Below are 19,947 nucleotides of genomic sequence, written 5' to 3'. Positions count from 1 at the left end.
GCAAGCACTGAGTCATTACTGACTCTTGGAGGGACGCCAGCTTTCGCTGACGTTTTCTTGGCAGGCCTTATAGCGGGGTGGTTTGCCGTTGCCTTCCCCGGCCGTACCAGTTTCCCAATGTCTGGTTTAAAGTCACTTAACATGAGTCTTAAATCACCACGTTTTGTAATCTGGAGTCGATTTCTTTGCTTGGAGAGAAGTAGGCAGACCACACAAAAACCACATTACACCAAATATGATGTTGGAAATGCAACCAGGAGCTTCTGAACCACTCTCCATAGTGCAGGATAGCCATCAGAAATTTCCTTCTGTAACCAAAACTCCTGGTACAGAAAAGACCACCTCGAGCACCCTCCTGCTGCCTCTCCGCCTCTTAGTGCCCCCCTGCCGCCCCCTTGCCTCTTAGCACCCCCCTATGCAATCCCACTGCCCCCAAGGGGGCAGGACCGCTGGTCTAAAACATAGGAAGCTGCCTTATACTGAGTCAGACCATAGTCCATCTAGCCCAGTATTGTTGACACTGACTGGCAGCAAGTCTCCTGGGTTTCAGGCAGGAATATTTCCAGCCCTACCTGGAAATGCCAGGGGTGATCTCAGATCTACTCAGGCTTGATGTTTAGGAACCTTGACCTCATATGTCACCTTTGAGCTGAGCAACCCAGCAAAGAGAACTTCTCAGTTATGTGCATGTAACTGGAGACCCATCTTATTCAGATGTCTTCCTATAAAGAGCTTGGGAAGTCACAGTGCCCACTGACTGCTCCTTTGTATTTGGCAAGCTGTATGGAAGTAAAACAAAACAAACCCTTTAACACTGGATTTTAAAAAGTGCTACTAAAAACAATTAATATTCCTAGTTTTAGACAGCTTGCACTCCCAAGATTATTCGGGCTCCAAGGGTTACTATTAACATTTTTTAAAAATTGAATTTTACTTTGCTCTTTTAATCTTTAACCACTCCAGAATGTATTTTAGATATGGAGAGGTATATAAATATTGTAAATAAATAAATAAACAAAATAAAGACAAAATTCAAACAGTATCGCCAGCAGTAACTTCAAAACAGTACCATCATGATACAACACTCCAGTTGGGCCAGTAGCATTCTTAGCTATAGCCAATTTTACCCTTAAATTAAAGTATGAGTAGGCAGGCTGTAAACTTGTGGAATCTATATTATTATTATTATTAGTAGTAGTAGTAGTAGTAGTAGTAGTAGTAGTAGTAGTATTTACTAGAACCCTAGGAAGTCCACCAACCAGAGCCAGGTGCAAAATAGTGACTCAGGGAGGCAGACAAATGCTAGAAATTAAGGGCAGGATGCCTCTGAGTTCATGTACAACCCAGGGGAAAAATCCACGTCTGCTTTTCATCCAAGCTTTCTTGACTTCAGAAGCCTAAATTAAGACTGGTGGGGGTTGGTTGCCTTTAGTTGTTACTGTTCTTAGACAATTGTATGTCAGAAACATATTCTCAACTACTGCAGATCATCTATCAATCTACCTTCTTCCCACCCAGGATTAAAGGACAGAGCTTGAATGTAGAAGTCTCAAAAGGTAGGACAGCTTTGAGATCAGAGTCCCATTTTAGGTTTCTGTGTAACATCAAGTTTGCCCCTAAGTATTCTGGTTTCAGCTTCTGAAAAGGAGTTAAACATCTGAAATTGGGGCGACCCCTTTCCTGTATTTTGACTGAAGCACATTAAACAAAAAAGTAGGTTGTGTAAAATTTGTATGAGCATGTGAATTTGTCAGCTGTTTGTATTTGGACTGCATTGGAAGCATCCTGAGTGTGAATTAGTTAATTCTTCTTTATTTGTGTCTGAGACTTTGCACTGAGTAATAAACTAAAGGAAAACAGAGCTTACAAAGAGGCTTTGAAAAGCCCCCTTTTCAAAACCTCTGAAATTGGCTAGAGCTTTTAGAGACAAGTAAAGAAGCCTGAAAGAATGCTCCTTTCTAAAAAATTCAACTGGCATTCAAACTCCTAGGGCATTTGTTTAAAGGCATTTGTTCAAATCCTTGGAAATGATGTCTATAGCAGTGGCCAAGCTGGCTGGGATTGAGGGCAGTTGCAGTCCAACATACCAATCTACCTGGAGGATATCTGATTGGGGACAGCTGATCTATAATTGCCACTTATTTTCTGTCTACAAAGTGCAAAATTATACCTTACCTGTGCTAAGCAGACTTTCTACCTCTCTTAAATTGTGGATATGTGTCTCCAAAAGGGAAGAAGTACTCCCTCTCCTCCATCCAGTTTAGAATGTTTTAGATTGCATTGAAGCCCCAAAGTAATGAGATCTGTATCTTATTGACTTTATTTACTGTTGGGAAATCCTGTTTGATAGTTGGAACAAATATTCTATGAGTAGGTATGCAGAAAGAAGCAGTTCTAGAAGCATGAGTGGAGAAATGAAACCAATAGCAACAGCTATTCGATATCTGTTCTTGTAAAAGCTGCACATGAGCCTAACCAAGGGTTAAACGAACCATAGTTGGCTGTAGCCATGCCGGAGCGAGAGAGCACGCTGCCTCCGAAGTGGCTTCTGCTTTGGTGGAAGTTTTGTAGCTTATTATATCTTTCCCACCTAGTCAGGTGTGACTGGTGAGTTTAGTTGAATTGGCTCAATTGGAAGCTGCCGTTCTGGCCTGTTTTACGCAATATGGACTATGGCTCGGAATGGGTATCGGAACGTGATTTCAATGGAAATTTTTGGTGCTTATTATATCTGTCCCACCTATTAATGTGTGACTGGTGAGTTTGGTTGAGTTCGCTCAATTGGAAGCTGCTGTTCCGGCCTGTTTTGCGCAAAATGGACTATGGACGGATCTACACTACTGCTTTAAAGTGCTTTATAACACTTTTGAAAACAGTATATGGAGTGTGTCCTGGGCCCCAACAGTTGTCAAAACTGTTATAAAGTGCTTTAAAGCACTTTAAAGCAGTAGTGTAGATCCTGCCCATGGCCCTGAATGGGTATCGGAATGTGATTTTCATGGAAGTTTTGATGCTTATTGCATCCCTGCCATGAAGTTGCGCGTGACTGGTGAGTTTGGTTGATTTCAGCCATTTGGAAGTGGCTGTTCCGGGCCATCCATTCTGTTCCGGATGTTATTCTGGGAGTTATGGAGTTAATAGTGATATAATATTGCAAGGATTTTACTCCTAAAATATTGCTCTCAAGTGTTTCTAACACATGCCACTGTTTTTGCCATATTTTTTTTTAATACAGTTGCTCTGGCCTGTTCCGTTCCGCCTTTTATACCATCCTTCCTTGGTGCTTTATTAAGTTATCTACTTTTTAGTGCTCCCTCTGCTTAGCTATAATAAATTTGTTTTAATTCCTAAAAAGATTTTGTTGGGCTTTATCATGGGCTTCAACCTGGGTGGTGTATTGTATAGGACTATGGTTAGTGGGGTAGTGTGTATCATAATATTATAATTAAAATTTAATATTTTTTTGAGTACTGGTTATTTTACTATGTGACTTTAAACACCCCAGGATCCATTGATGAAGGATGGTTTCCAGAAATAGAAATATATACACAAATGTGAACAAATAAGCCTAGCGCCTTTTCCTAGGTTTACCCCACCCCTCCACCCCAGGAAATGGAGAAGTCTATGCCCTGCCAGGGGGTGAAGAGGTATCTGTGGGTTCTTTGGTGACCGCAGACAACACATTGCATGTTCATGTATTCCCCAAACATTTACACACCTTGTGTTTTGTACAAATGAATATTCTGTAAACATATCCAACTCTTTCTTTTAATGTTATTCCCAGAAATTCAGTTTTAACTGTTTTCCACAAATGCTCTTTCTGCCCCTTCCTTTTTCTCCCACTTGGTGGCAGTATTTCACCTTAAATTATGTTTCATATAGAGAAAGAATTCAGTCTCTAATTCTAAAAGTATTCCGGGTGTTTTGTTTCTATTCATTCAAAAATGTCTATCTTGCCCTTCTATGCATATAAGAAGAGCTCTGCTGTACCAGAGGCCTATCTAATCTATCAAGCATTCTGTTCCCAGAGTGGGAAACAAGATGGTCCTGTGGGACGCCCCGCAAGCAGGACATACACGCACAATAGCGCCTTCCTGCTCATCTTCCCCAGCGGCTGGCATGCAGAGGCAACTTACAACTGAGGGCAATATCGTATGGGCACTTACAGCCCCACTGATTCCCTTCTGCATGCAGTTTCCACTGCTTGGGGAATGGAGATTTAGGCCTTCCAGGGGCAACCAGAAATGAGGAGGAACACTCATGTCTGGAACAGGGCAGGTCGGTGGGGCTCACATAAGGGATCTCCGCTGACCTGACCTGGTCCAGAAATGAACAATTGAGAGGTTCCAGTTAAATCTCTGTTCTGCAAAGAGTGGGTCCCACTCGTGCAGCACAATCAGCAGGTTGGGAAGGCATTGGCAGGGGCGTGAGCACCCCATCGGATACTGCCCAATGAAAACAACACAATCCCATAATAAAACAACAGTTAAAACAAAATCAAATTCACAAGGCTCAACAGATATATTTTTTTAAAGTTCACCACAGCATATATAATCGACCCAAAAGCCTGCCACAACAGAAAAGGCTTTTTCGAATGGTGGAAGATAGCGAAGAAGTGGTCCAAGCAAATCTCATAGAACAACTTATCCCACAGTCTGGGTGTGATCACTGAGAAGGCCCTTCCTCTTGTTTCAATCGATTGCGTTTCCACCTCAGCTGAGGCATGGAGAAGGGCTGCTCTGCCTGGTTAGGCAGTGGACCGGCTGCTGTAGAAGCAGGCAGCCTGTAAGGAGAAGAACGTGACATACAGGTGCTGTTTTCTCACCGTTATGCCCATAAAGTAAAGTTCTAGTAGTTCTGCTGCAAGTAATCTTAAATAGCAGTACAACATCTCCCGAGCTGCTCAGGACCCAGCCTACAAGGAAACGCAGGCAGAAGCATTTTCAACCTTTATCCAGATTATCATGAAATTGGCTTTGGTCCGTCAGTGAAGCAACAAAGGGGAGCGTATGCCACCTAAAAACCTGCCTTCATAAGTCACAGAGTACTTTAAACCATCTTACTTTGAGGTTGGGTGAGCGGAATCCCGCCAGTTGACGTAAACCACAGAGATGGTGCTCTGCCAATGAGAGGGGTTTCCTTCCCATCCCGCCTGTGCTCCCTTACTGTACTGGCCATTGTAATGGCAGCCATAGGCACAACTTGACGTAAGAGCAGCCATGTTTGATGAATTTGATTAATCCAGATAGAAAAGTCAGACATTGGGCATTGCTAAATAGCTGAGCAGCAGCCCTTAAGAAATGGTCTGTGTTTCACAAAGCCACACACGCAGCAGCTTTTAGAAACCGCCTGTGACTCATAAGACCTCCCACCCACATATGCAGTAAAGCTAGACTTCCCCTTTTTTCTCTAGTTGCCTTGGTAACAGGTTTGCTGCAAGAAAGTTGTGGTCAGCTAGAATTTCCATTTTGGTTAACAAAGCTTTTTGCTCCTGCTCTACTTGCTTCTGCCGAACTGGCTAATAAAAGCAGCTGGCACACCCAGCAATCCTCAGAGAAGAATATTCCTTGGTAGAGGTATGTCTTCTCTCCATTGCAATGTGAATTCCTTTCTATCAATAAACGTGTGTTGACATTTTCTTGGCAGACTCTGTAGCGGGGTGGTTTGCCATTGCCTTCCCCAGTCGCAGTTACCTTTCCCCCAGCTAGCTGGGTACTCATTTTACCGACCTCGGAAGGATGGAAGGCTGAGTCAACCTGAGCCGGCTGCCTGAGAACCAGCTTCCGCTGGGATCGAACTCAGGCCGTGGGGAGGGTTTCGGTTGCAGTAACTGCCGCTTACCACTCTGCGCCACATGAGGCTCTATGTTTAAGGGAAACAACGCACTAAAATGTCTTTCCAAAAACGTGCCTTTTCCATAGAATCATAGAATCATAGAATAGCAGAGTTGGAAGGGGCCTACAAGGCCATCGAGTCCAACCCCCTGCTCAATGCAGGAATCCACCCTAAAGCATCCCTGACAGCTGCCTCTTGAATGTCCAGCTGCGTCTTGAATGCCTCTAGTGTGGGAGAGCCCACAACCTCCCTAGGTAGCTGATTCCACTGTCGCACTGCTCTAACAGTCAGGAAGTTTTTCCTGATGTCCAGCCGGAATCTGGCTTCCTTTAACTTGAGCCCGTTATTCCGTGTCCTGCACTCTGGGAGAATCGAGAAGAGATCCTGGCCCTCCTCTGTGTGACAACCTTTTAAGTATTTGAAGAGTGCTATCATGTCTCCCCTCAATCTTCTCTTCTCCAGGCTAAACATGCCCAGTTCTTTCAGTCTCTCTTCATAGGGCTTTGTTTCTAGACCTCTGATCATCCTCGTTGCCCTCTTCCAGAGGGAAGCTGTGGGGTTCCTGCAGATTGGCAACAGTGCACTCTCTCTCTCTCTCTCTCTCTCTCTGTGTGTGTGCATTAAATCAAAGATATAGATTGGGCCCAGGAGAGAGAAGAATAGATTTTTAAATGTGCACCATGCCTAAACACAAATGTTTTTGTAGCGTCCCAGTGCTATTCCACACAATTTAGATATTAACAGTGTCTCCTGTGTTTCTATCTTTCTGCAGGGATACAGACTGCCTCAAAATTTGGGGAATGTTCCAAAATGCATTTATGCATAAGGACCCATGCAGTATGACAGAGGAAGATTATCAGCCTCTGATGGATTTGTCCAGTTATTCTATTCCATGTAACAAGGTAACAACGCTATCCTTTTGTGCCTGTTGATTCCCTGGGAAAGGCTTGTGAGTGGCCATATTTTCATATTTGCTTTGGCTTCTTCATAAAGGGCTTTTCAGTAGAACGTGGCTCTGTGAGGACGTCAAGTACCTATGAGTACCTATGAGCACAGCTCCCTGCCACCCATTGAGTAATCGTGTCTCATAGAATCATAGAATAGCAGAGTTGGAAGGGGCCTTCAAGGCCATCGAGTCCAACCCCCTGCTTTATTATTATTATTATTATTATTATTATTATTATTTATTTATTTATTTATTTATATAGCACCATCAATGTACATGGTGCTGTATAGAGTAAAACAGTAAATAGCAAGACCCTGCCGCATAGGCTTACATTCTAATAAAATCATAATAAAACAATAAGGAGGGGAAGAGAATGCACCAAACAGGCACAGGGTAGGGTAAAACTAGCAGTATAAAGTCAGAACAAAATCAAGTTTTAAAAGCTTTAGGAAAAAGAAAAGTTTTTAGCTGAGCTTTAAAAGCTGCAATTGAACTTGTAGTTCTCAACTGTTCTGGAAGAGCATTCCAGGCGTAAGGGGCAGCCGAAGAAAATGGACGAAGCCGAGCAAGGGAAGTAGAGATTTATGCAGGAATCCACCCTAAAGCATCCCTGACAGATGGTTGTTCAGCTGCCTCTTGAAGGCCTCTAGTGTGGGAGAGCCCACAACCTCCCTAGGTAACTGATTCCATTGTCGTACTGCTCTAACAGTCAGGAAGTTTTTCCTGATGTCCAGCTTTCGAGAAAAGAAATGTTTTCAAGTGAGATTTAAACACAGAAATTGACGTTGTGGTCTGCAAATGCACTGGAAGAGAATTCCAGGCAAAGGGGGCAGCGAGCGAGAATGAGCGAAGACGAGCGAGAGATGTGGAAACTCTTGGGCAGGTAAGAGACATGGTGTTATTGGAGCGGAGGGCACGAGCGGGGCGATGGAGTGAAATGAGGGAGGAAAGGTAGGGAGGAGCCAGATCATAGAATCATAGAATCATAGAATAGCAGAGATGGAAGGGGCCTACAAGGCCATCGAGTCCAACCCCCTGCTCAATGCAGGAATCTACCCTAAAGCATCCCTGACAGATGGTTGTCCAGCTGCCTCTTGAAGGCCTCTAGTGTGGGAGAGCCCACAACCTCCCTAGGTAACTGATTCCATTGTCACACTGCTCTAACAGTCAGGAAGTCTTTCCTGATGTCCAGCTGGAATCTGGCTTCCTGTAACTTGAGCCCGTTATTCCGTGTCCTGCACTCTGGGAGGATCGAGAAGAGATCCTGGCCCTCCTCTGTGTGACAACCTTTTAAGTATTTGAAGAGTGCTATCATGTCTCCCCTCAATCTTCTCTTCTCCAGGCTAAACATGCCCAGTTCTTTCAGTGTCTCTTCATTGGGCTTTGTTTCCAGACCCCTGATCATCCTGGTTGCCCTCCTCTGAACACGCTCAATTAATTTTGCATTTTTTTAGAGGCTTGCATAGAAGTGGAAAAGATCAAAATCCAGCAAAACTACGCCCTTTCCCTCTTTCTTGCAGAAGTGCCTGCCATTTTGTGTGGATCTCTCACTTTTACCATTTATTTATTTATTTATTTATTTGCCCCCTTCTCAGAACAGAAGTTTACCTATTTCCTGAAAAAGCTCCACCACAGCTCATATAGGCCTCTCCTCTGCCCTCATGTATGCATGGCATTCATATTTGTACTAAAACTGGTGGCAAAGACTGATTTTATCAAAAATTCATAAAATTGACATTTTATGAACTCAATGGGCCTGTTCAGACGACACTTCAGGCTCTGCGGTTAGCGAAAATGTGGTTCTCTAAGGGTTAGCACTAACCACAAACTGCGCTATCACACACAACACTTTAAGCCATGGTTAGAGCTGCTAAATCTGCGGCAGATGGTCTGATTGTGGTTAGTGGGTGAGCAGGCTTTAGCAAAACGCATTGCACAAGGCACCTTAAACCTTCCTGCCTAACCAAAAGCCGTAACCAGCAGGGTTTAAGGTGTCTTCTGAACAGCCCCATTGGGGATTCCTTCTGATTAGGCATGCATAGGATTGCGCTGTAAATTTCTACGTGAACATAACAGCATCAACATGATTATTGGCTCGGAGTGTGGCAACGAGGGACAGGGCCTTTTCGGTGGTGGCCCCCAGACTATGGAACGATCTCTCTGACGAGGCTCGCCTGGCGCCAACGCTGCTATCTTTCCGGCGCCAGGTTAAGACTTTCCTCTTCGCTTAGGCATATGGCGGCACATGTTTAGGTTTTTTTAACGATTTTTAATGCTTTATGTGTGTATGTTTTGTGTTTTAGAATTTTAAATTTTGTATACTAGTTTTTATACGTCTTTTATGCTGCAATCGTATGCATGTTTAGACAGGGAGTTAGATAGTATAGTTGTTTGGGAAATGCTGGGAGTTGCAGGACTTATTTAGCTCTAAGGCTGCATTGGATTGCATCGTTAAATTGTTTTGATAGTGCTTTGACTATCATGGTAACGATGTATTATAAATAACAACACGATTCATTGCTGCTGAATGCTAGTATAGAATAAAGAGTACAAAAAATGGACTGTTCCGTGAACTGCAAAATGAACGGAATCTGTTTCTCAAGGTCAACTTAATGTGCGTTTTGTTCTGCAACCGCACCATCCTTTTTGTTGCCAGTAGACATATGGTTAGTGATCATTGTAACGTCTGAGTTCTGGCTGATGCCAAAAGCTGTTGTTATTTTTAATAACAATACTGTGCCAACACTTTTTCAGTGCTATAACTCAACCACATGAATAAAGTTTAGCACTTCTATTGAATTCTGAAATGGAGAATATACCGTATTTCTTCGATTGTAAGATGCCATCGATTGCAAGACGCACGCTAATTTTAGTACCACCAACAGAAAAAAAGCTCTGATTCTAACAATAATAATCACACCTGCGTTTCTAAGACGCACTCCGTTTTTAGAGATGTTTATATGGGGGAAAAGTGCGTCTTAGAATCGAAGAAATACGGTAGCAACTAGAATGACAACTACAAAAATATAAAAAGTGTTGTGATTACCCATGACAATACAGAGAATACAAGATTTAGTATTGAATCCGTATGGTCCCAGGGGGTCATAGGATTGTCTAGTGAAACTTTTCTGAGGCTGGATACAGAGGTACGGCCTTAGGGGATTTTAAAAAGATATAAAGCTCCATCCGATGAGCGTTTTATTGCATGCTCATTACTGGGCACTCACGGAGTTTCCTCAGGTCCCTCACATGACGTCGTCAGCCACCCGCGTGCCTTTCGCCCCTTCTGGCCTTCCTTGCGCGACAAACACACACACCCCTCATTAAGTCTTATCTTTTTTAAACTCGGAATTGCTGCTCTCTCCTGCTGTGTGCGGGAGAAGCAGTGACATTAGAACAGCAGACTCAATGGGCCTCATGCTCCTTGTGTACTAAAGAGGAAGTAACTGAGGAATGAAAACACGGGCGGAGAAGTGAAGGTAGGGAGCGTGTTAACCCCCAGTATGATGGAGCTTTCAATCAAAGTTCTTTTTTCAGTTCCTCCCAACCACCATGGAGACATGGTTTGTAACACTAGTTGCTGGGGGAAATGGGTGGGAGGGTGCTTTTGTACTCATGTCCTACTTGTGGCTGGTTGGCCACTGTGTGAACATAATGTTGGACTAGATGTACTCCTTGTCTGATCCAGCATGGCTCTCCTTATGATCTTCTTATGCATGAGATTGGAAGCTGGGAGCATGCTAGTGGGCAGGGAGGGTGAGGCTGAGGGTTCAAGGGATTGCAAAAAAAAAACCCCACAAGAAATGTAATTAAATCATCCATTATATACAGGTGCTCAAAATAAATACCTTCCTTTAAAGGAGGTGGGGCAGAGGGAGAAATATGCTTCTGCGCCATCCATATTTTGGGAGCAAAAGGAATCCATTACATGGCCAGGCTGCAGTTGCTAGCAGGACGTAGCGCCCCCCTTCTGCCCCCATCCTTCTGAGCTGGCCCCCGTGGTGGCAGTGCTTCCTTGTTGCTGGCCTGGGCTGTCTGTCAGTCTCACCTAGTTGCCCTCTCTTAGCGTACCGCAGAGACTGTCGCTGGGAAGGCCCTTGACAGGGAGAGCAGGCAGAGAAGCAGGCAGCCCAGCCCACACACTCCAGCAGGTATTGCTCTGGGCAGTGAGCAGGTGCCAGGGGCGTGGTGAGGAGGCAGGGGTGAAGTGCTGGAAGCAGAGCTTTGTGTGTCGTGTGACTTACCCTGCATCCCCTCAGCTGTCCTGCTGCCCTCCGGTGCAGAGGAGGACACTGTCTTACTGTCTATGTTGAGGTAAGAGTCAGCCTCCAGTCTAGTTGGTCTGCACATGCAATGCAGGCGAAGGGAACCGTCTTGCCCTCTGCCTGGAGTCCATTATTGCAAAATAAGCTCTCTGTTCATGTGTTTATAATAATAACAGAGCAATTAATTCAGTATTAACCTTTTACTTTCAGTCACTGTTTTGGAGCAAGACAAACGACCTTGTACATCGTTACACAAAAGCTAATCATAATTTCCTCACATTGGAGGACACTTTGCTAGGTTACATAGCAGATGGGTTGTCATGGTGTGGAAATCCCTCCAATCTAGGTAAGAAGGAGAGAGAATATTTTTGTCCTGGTATGCGGAGGGAGGGAAGAAATTGCATTTCATTCCTAAAGAAGGTTTGAAGTAGAAAGGATTTAATAGTGGTTTAGCAGAAGGTTACCAAGAGATTGAAAGATGTACATTTTGGATAAAATATTCAATCAAAATACATTATTATTATTATTATTATTATTATTATTATTATTTGCATTTTTATACTGCCCAATAGCTGAAGCTCCCTGGGTTGTTCACAAACATTAAAACCAAAGTATAACACTCAGTATAAAAACATGATATAAAATACAACATAAAAGCACAACCAGGATAAAATCAGCAGCAGTGCAGAGATACACATTTAAAACACCAAAGTTTTAAATTTGCATATCCCCCCCAAACTTATAATTTAGTATTTAGCACTAAGTAATTATATCTCTCTACCTATGCAGACACACACACACACACACACACTTAAAACTATAGCATTAGAGGGAAGGTAGAAATGATCATGCCTTGGGCCCTGAGGCAGACTTCCATGAACGGAAGGGTCAGTGTGTTAAATCTTAATTATTCTTGCCTCCTCTCTCATAGGCACAACATATCTATTTTATATTTATGTTCAAAATATATTTCTTTTAGGAGTCAACTACAAGTCTTGCCCAAAATGGACTGAATGTGAGAGTAACCCCAGTACAATATACTGGAAAATGGCGTCCAAGATGGTATGTTCTGTTGAACTGTGGTCAATAATACTAATTACACATTATGCTTCAATAATATATACTTTAATAAAATTAAATGGTTAATTAAAAAAAGTCTTATACCTTGGCTAGCAGCAGGATCAGGCAATAAGGCTCCAGATGTCTTGTTGAATCTGGACAGTTTTTTTCTTCTCCTAGGCCAGGGGTGGGCAATCTGTTGCCCTCCAGCTGTTTTGGCCTAAAACTCTCATCCACTTTAGCCAGCATAGCCAATGGCATAAAGGTCGAAAAGGTAGCCTTAAGAGTATTCAAGTACTTAAAAGCAATTAAAAGTACTGGGGAACTGATATTGCCCTCCAACTTCACCACTCTGTGGCTGGGGGCCATTTCAGAGATTTGGTAAGCTGAAGGCAGCCACTGCCATCTTTGTCCAATGCTGCCCACTAGATGCCTGCGTGAAAGGAAGAAGCGTTGTATCACTCTGATTAGCTTTGTCACAATGATTTGGCTTTATGATATTGCCATGTAGCCAATGAGACTCGATTAACAATGTCACCTGCAACTAATGGCATCTGCATAGAGCAGGGAGCAAAGCACTGAAGAAAAATGTCACCCAGCAATAAACAGAGTCATTGTGCAGGAATAATAGCACAGTTGCTGCCTCCTTCAGGATGCCATGAAGAGGCAGCGTTAGCAAAAAAATGTGAGTGGGGGTCATTTCATTAAGACTTTCACTTCCCCAAAGACCCCACCCTCACTGTGTGGAGTTTAAAATGATCTTCATGGTTATTTTTACTCAATCCTTTAAAAAGTGGTTAATGTGGTTTGTGAATGTGGTTTTGGGGCTGACTTAGATGTTTTTCAGACAGCATTGATGATGAATCAATGGCTATGCCTTGTTAATTATATACGGAGCTGGGTACAGCTTGGGGTTTCCAAGGTGATGTCCTTGGACATGTCTCCCTGCCCCAATTTTTATTTTATTTCTTATGATTTTATATTATTATTATTATTATTATTATTATTATTATTATTATTACTACTACTACTACTACTACCTGGGAGGCTGATGTGCTGCAAAGCAAAGTGATGCTCTTTAGCACCTTCTTTCTTTGGATTCAAAAGAGTGATTTTGTGTTTTGGGGTGCCTATCCTACCTCTGCCTTATAATTAGGTTCTTGGGCAAGTTACTTTTCTTTAATGACTCCTTCACACAGAGCTTAAGTAGTGTGATCAAGATCAGTTACTCACTGAAATTTGTGGGTCCTTTTCATGATGCCATCATGCTCCAGTGCCTCTCCTGATATTTTTTAGCTTTATTTTGCCTTGATTTAACTTGTTGAAAATGCAGTAATAAATAGGATAATAGAATAGCCATCTATTGGTTCTATAGATGGAACACATGGAACTTCTCCACAAAGAAAAAAATAGGGGGGGGAAGGGGGAGGAATATGTATTGTAAAAGAATCTACAAGAAGAAAGCCTGGTAAGGGTGTGGGACTTTTACCCTTACTATATCATCACTGTGCTTTCTGGAAAATGAGTGTTTTGTGAGTGATCATGCCCACTATAGCAACCATTTGTGAGAGCACCCACAACACCCACAATTCCAAGTGTGCCCTGAAGACCTCTGATTTACAGGTTTGGGAAAACATTGCATAGAAATTAATTCTGCAAAAGGTAAGTCTAATTTTAAACCCTTTAAATGCCTAATCAATTTTATATTCATAGCTAGGAATTATTATTATTATTATTATTATTATTATTATTATTATTTATTACATTTATATACTGCTTGTTTTAGTTTGCAGAAGCAGCCTGTGGTACAGTCCAAGTGATGCTCAATGGCTCAATAGAAGCTGGTGCTTTCAGAAATAGCAGGTATCTATTGGTGTAATAATGTATCCGTCCTGTTGCTCACGTACACATGTCGTAGTGGGCATGCCAGCAAATCCCAGTGTCCACCTGCTTGATATATTCCTTAAGTGAATCACTAGATAATGACTCACAGTTTGTTAGTGAAGCATCCCTGGGTTGTTTATTGCCATGGAAGAAGGCAGGAATTAGCACATGCACTCCTCTTGCTGCATTTTCAACAACCCATAGTTGTTGATGCGAGCAGAATGATAGTATTCTTCACTGTTTGTTTGGACTTAAAATGCAGCTGTGCTTGTGATGTGATGCTGATGTCATTTGTTCTTACTTTAAGGCAGGGGAGGGCAACTTGTGGCCCTTCAAATGTTTTGGCCTAGATCTCCCATCATCCCTCACCATTGGCTGTGTTGGCTAGGGCTGATAAGAGTTTTAGGCCAAGAATCTGGAGGGCCACGAGTTGCTCACCCCTGCTTTGAGGCACAAGAGAGACATCTTTTTCATCTGTAACGAGTGAAATCCATTAAGGAAGGAAAATGTGAAATGTCATTTTGTTGGAAGCACTATAAACCTCCGGCTCCCTAAGTCCTATTGAAACTAATAGTCATTGCTTTCAATTGGGATGTAATGGAACTCCACACTGAGGTGTGTGTGTTTTATCCTGCTTCGACTTCTAACTTACAAATCCTTGTAAGAGCCCAGCTCTATGCATAAGAATATGTGAATCAATATTCGGAAAATATTTCTGCCTGCTTACAATGGGATTCTAACATCTAAAGATTTTACCTAGTATATTTTGTTGGACCAGTAAATGTTTTTGAGTTGCTTTCTATGCTCCTGCTCTTTCAGCATTCTGGGCAGTGTGGAAATGGTTAACTTAAATCCGGATAAAGTCTTCAAGGTGCAAATTTGGCTTATGCATGACATTGATGGACCACAAAGGTATGGCTTACCAGTACAGAATAAAATGCCTCTTTAAATCTATGGTTCAGTTTACATCAGCACGGCATATTGTTTACTTTGCTCTCCTAAAAACAATCCCTTCTTCTTTGGTTGTGTTGTTTTCTGCCAAAGAAACATAAATTAATCAGCCATTTTAAAGGGTAATTTTTGTTAAATTGCCACTATTATTAATAAACTACTTTGTTATGCTAAGGGAATTGCAACATCTTGAACATGTGTTTTTAAATCTATGCCTACTGACCTTTCCTCCTGTATCATATATGTGGCGCAGGCCTTTGCAATCTGGGCTGGAAACCGAGTCAAAGGGTTTAGCAAATGAAAATGTATATTAGTTATGCCTCAGTTTAATGTCATGGTTTTCCATGAAGAATCCCGAGAACTGTAATTTGATATGAGGGCCAAGATCCTTAACCAAGCACTCTCTTCACAGAACTACATTTGAAAATGCTACCTGGACAGAAAGAGAGGCTGGCTATTAAAGCAGTTGATGTCTGTAGGCAGATTTGCCCAAAGAACAGAAAGTCGTGTGATTGGGTGACCATGGCTCAGGCTGCACACACCCATTCGACTGGTATCTCTGTTCACAGGTTTTACAAGCTTTTGTTGTGTTTCAAAATTTTGCAAAACCTTTTTGACAAAAGCAAAACAGAAATAAGTACACCAAGGAAAACAAACGTTTCTTCTCTTCCTTCATCTAGTCTCTTAAACTATTGCCTGTGTCTAATTGTTGCCTTTGAACATGTGACCCACATATTTGGGAGAAGTTAATGGGTTTGTGGGGTTGTATTCTCTGCTCTTGCCAGTAGGGGTCTCTGCACCACATAGATAGATTTGGCTTTCTTTTATATCTACAACTAACAGCAGACAAAGTAACCCCAGAACGTAGAAAGAAAAGAAAACTAGGAAAAGCAAGGAAGGAAAGGATACATCTGAATAGAGAAAAGAAGAAAGAGAAAGGGAGGATAAGGAAGGGGGAATTCTGGTAACAATGGCCAATAACAATGTGTACAGGATGTTGTACGTACCACATGCATCACTGCTCAAAGAGATACAGAAAGTCCAAACATATGGAAGTGTAAGTACCCTTTTTTAACAACATGGAGATTAAGGGATATGACTGACCTCTCCGTCCATGAAAGGAAAGACATGAGACTTCCAATGCTGTAAAAAGATCCTCTTACTGAGCTCCTCTTGCAATACTTAGGATCCATCCCCTTTCCTCATTCTTCACACCCCACGTTATTTTTACCTCATCGCACGACTGGGTAATTCAGTAAAAAGGAAAGAAACAGAGTGAAACTTCAATTGATTCTTTGCCCCTGCATTGTGCTTATGATTTCTTACTGTCAGCATTTCTGAAACTATACTGGCAGTGGTAGAAAATATTCTGTAAGAATAATGAACATGCAGGAACGTAAATCTATTTATAAGGGGAAAACATCTTACTTGTCATGGTTGGGCCCAGGGCCGGTACTACCATAGAGGCCACTCAGGCGGCTGCCTAGAGCGCCAAGATAAGGGGGCACCGAACGCCACACCCGGAAGCCGCTCTCCCACAGCGGCTCTGAGAGGGCGGCTTTCCGGGCGCGCTGTTCTGAATGTGCCCAGCTGAAGCGAAGCCAGAACACAGGGCTGGGGGGCTGGACGGGTGGCTTCAGAACGGTGCACCCGGAAGTTTGTCTCCCAGAGCAGCTTCCAGCCAGGCATGCCGTTCCAAAGCTGCCCCCAAACCCCAGTGTCCTGGCTTCACTTCGGCTGGGCGGGCGAGATGGCGCCCCGCACTCAGGTATGCTGGGGTGGGGGTGTGTGAAAGCAGCTCACCTGCCTAGGGCGCAAAATACTCTGGCACCAGCCCTGGTTGGGCCTCTGTCAAGGGTCCACATCCCAAAGGGGCCCACTGCCCAAAGACCCTGCAGTAGTTCCTGCTCTTCACCATTGCAGCTGCCTCTTGGTCTTGACCAGTCAAAAGTGGTAGTATGTAAGGGAGTTGCCACTGCCTAATGCTCCCTGGTTCTCTGCCTGTCAAGCAAGCCTGTGGTAGCAATAATGAGAAAGAAACAGAGGAGCAACAGCATCTGCTGACAATGGATGAAGTGAGAAGGTTGAGTCGCTGAGGGAGAGAGCGCATCACGCGTGTCTTGCCCAAGGGCCCTTGAAAACCTGGGGGCGGCACGGATACTTGCAGTGCAGAAAATAAAACTCTGAACATTTGCATGGATGTATGCAAATTAAACCCTTTCCTTGGGTTAGCTAAAATGCTGAAGCTAGAGGCAAACTGATTTCTGCTGGGTTTTGTGGGATTCCCAGAGCACAGAGACTAACACAATGGCGAGGCCGGGCCAGCCAGGACAGTCCTGTGCACTCCGTGTAAAACATGGCTGAAGGCGACACGCGTCTCCTAACAAAAGGCCCTGGAATGCTTCAAAACCCTCTTTGTGGACCAGGCACTGAGGATAGAGACACTTTCCTTTCCTTGAAATGTTTTTTAGAACTACCAGTGCACAGTCAATGGTGAACACTAAAGTGTCAATGAACATTATCCCCTGCCCCCAAAAACACTTGGAACAGAAATGTGGTTGCTTTTATTTCCAGTGAATTTTGCACGGGCCGTTCCATAACAAAGCTGAAAGAGATGCTGGAAAGCCGAAGAATAAGTGTATCTTGTACAGATGATTACAGGTAATTTGTTGTACCTTTTTGTGTACTAGTTATCAACTGGCTTAAAACATGAAAGGAATAAACTATGTGTGATGGGGCTTGATTCATTTGCATGTCCCATTCACATATAAAGTAGAGAGTAGGGATCTATTTTATCAGTAAAAGGAGTTTGCAAAACAGGAGCACTGAAGCCAGTTGATTCTGCACTTTTCTCCCCCCAGTTGGTTGCTCTAGGCTGGGGGGCCTTGTTCTCCCTTCCCAGCTCTGATAGAAGAAGGGAAATTGGGAAGGAGAAAATGCCTGGAGCAACTAGGGGATTTACCCATTTATTTATTTATTTATTAAACTTATATACCGCCCCCATAGCAAGAGCTCTCTGGGCGGTTTACAGAAATTCTAAAATTGAGATAAAAATGAGTATACAAAATTTAAAATTCCAAAACACAGAACATACACACATAAAGCATTAAAAACCATTAAAAAACTAAACATGTGGGTGATTAAGATGTGCCGCCATATGCCTGGGCAAAGAGGAGAGTCTTAACCTGGCGCCGGAAAGATAGCAGCGTTGGTGCCAGGCGAGGCTCGTCAGGGAGATCGTTCCATAGTCTGGGGGCCACCACTGAAAAGGCCCTGTCCCTCGTTGCCCCTTCCCTCCCATGCATTCCTTTTATAAGTAAGACACACACACACACACACACACACACACACCCCTTTATATAAGAATGATACAAGCACATAAAAACCTTAATCACATCTAGTTTGGCCTTAAATCTGATTTATTTAAATGATCATAATGGCTCCTTCCCTTTATTATCGATAAGCATCATATTATATTATCAATAACAAGGGAGAGGGCCTTTTCGGTGGTGGCCCCCCGACTGTGGAATGATTTCCCTGATGAGGCTCGTCTGGCGCCAACACTGTTATCTTTCAGGTGCCAGGTCAAGACTTTTCTCTTCTCCCTGGCATTTCACAGCATTGAACAACGCTAAGTTTGTTTTTAATGGACCCCAGAACTGTTGTTTTTAAATAGATACTGTTGTTTTTATACTGTTGTTTTTATGACTCTGGTGGTTTTTAAATTTTGTATACTTTTAACGTTTACTGTTTTTAGCTTTTGTGAACCTCCCAGAGAGCTTCGGTTGTGGGGCAGTATATAAATGTATATAAAGCATTTGGATCTCAGCACATATTCTCTCATGGATCAGTTCAAGACATGGCCATCGTACTGTTAAGGGTTTAGGGAGGGAACTTCTTTAATTGTTTAATTTCTAATCAGAAGACATTTCTATTTAGGAAAGCTTTGATTCCTCCAGAAGAACGTAACGTTATCTATCTGCATGTTATTTTTCTGATTTTGTGGTTGTGCGGAACAGTCCCGTGAAGGTTTGTGATGCATTGGACTGGGCACCTAAATGCAAAATCACATAAGCAAAGTGCAAACTGCTAACATTCAGCTCTTACAGGGAAATCAAATCAATTAGTCTGCACAGAATGTGCTTGATTATATTCTGTTTATATAAATAATATGAAACTGTCCTAATGTTATGAAGGCAGATGTTAATATGTTAGATTACTTAAATAATTATTTTGGATATTTTGCACTGGTAGTCTTGGACATAGTATTTGACTAAAATAGCCAATATATGGAAATTGAGTTGCTTACGTATTTCTTTATTGTCTTACAACAGGCCAGTTCAGTTGCTTCAGTGCACCAACAATCCTGACCACTCCACTTGCAGCATTTGCTCCTGAAAACATGGTGCCCTGTGTTGTTCATATCATTGTTCAGCTTCGTATAATAAGTAACGGGGTATCTATGGAGAGCAATATATGAAGGCCAAACCAGACATGATGGTGACAGATCTCTGTGTTTTAAACCCAGACCTTTTTCACATACAGAGCTAGCATTGGACTGCGAGTGAAGAGGGGAGAATCCTCCCACTGCTTACAGCTTCCCTCTTCAGCTTACCCCCGCCACCACCACCCCGGACATCACTTTTGCTCCAGCCAGCTTTTGATCCTGGGTAAACCCAGCTGGGAGAAAAGCACTGGGAAGAAAAGTTGCAGGCAATTAAGTTGCAGATGGGGGAGTATGGTACCACTTTTGCTCCTTAAAGTCACCTCAACCCATCCCATCCCATCCCGTTCTCTTTTATAAGATTACAAGAGACTGGGGTTTAAACTCACAGATCTGCTGTTCTTAGATAACTGTGATTGTAAGCACCTACGATACACATCTACAATTATCTGTGTAGCCTTAGTAGTAAAATGGAAGGTTGTAGTCTAGAATGGTATAGTCATATGCTGATTCCCTGAAAGACTTTGCATGGATTTCTGTGTGCATACTTTTTGATTGAGCGC

General features: G+C 42.8%; 1 protein-coding gene across 1 annotated transcript in view; it reads left to right on the top strand.

Moving 5' to 3' along the window:
- LOC134404534 (ADP-ribosyl cyclase/cyclic ADP-ribose hydrolase 1-like) overlaps window positions 1-19,488 on the top strand; it is a 37,931-nt gene extending 18,443 nt beyond the window's left edge. Inside the window, exons 2-8 of the mRNA XM_063135256.1 lie at window positions 6,608-6,737; window positions 11,257-11,392; window positions 12,026-12,108; window positions 13,892-13,968; window positions 14,809-14,901; window positions 17,515-17,601; window positions 19,275-19,488. Coding sequence (XP_062991326.1) covers window positions 6,608-6,737; window positions 11,257-11,392; window positions 12,026-12,108; window positions 13,892-13,968; window positions 14,809-14,901; window positions 17,515-17,601; window positions 19,275-19,338 — 670 coding nt within the window. The 3' untranslated portion in view covers window positions 19,339-19,488. The remainder of the gene's footprint in view (window positions 1-6,607; window positions 6,738-11,256; window positions 11,393-12,025; window positions 12,109-13,891; window positions 13,969-14,808; window positions 14,902-17,514; window positions 17,602-19,274) is intronic.
- Window positions 19,489-19,947: the final 459 nt, after the last annotated feature.

This window comes from Elgaria multicarinata, chromosome 10, assembly GCF_023053635.1.
Source record: "Elgaria multicarinata webbii isolate HBS135686 ecotype San Diego chromosome 10, rElgMul1.1.pri, whole genome shotgun sequence".
In the NCBI taxonomy this organism is placed as follows: Eukaryota; Metazoa; Chordata; class Lepidosauria; order Squamata; family Anguidae; genus Elgaria; species Elgaria multicarinata.
The sequence above is the reverse complement of the archived record's forward strand: the minus strand, read 5'-3'. Positions and strand labels throughout refer to the sequence as shown.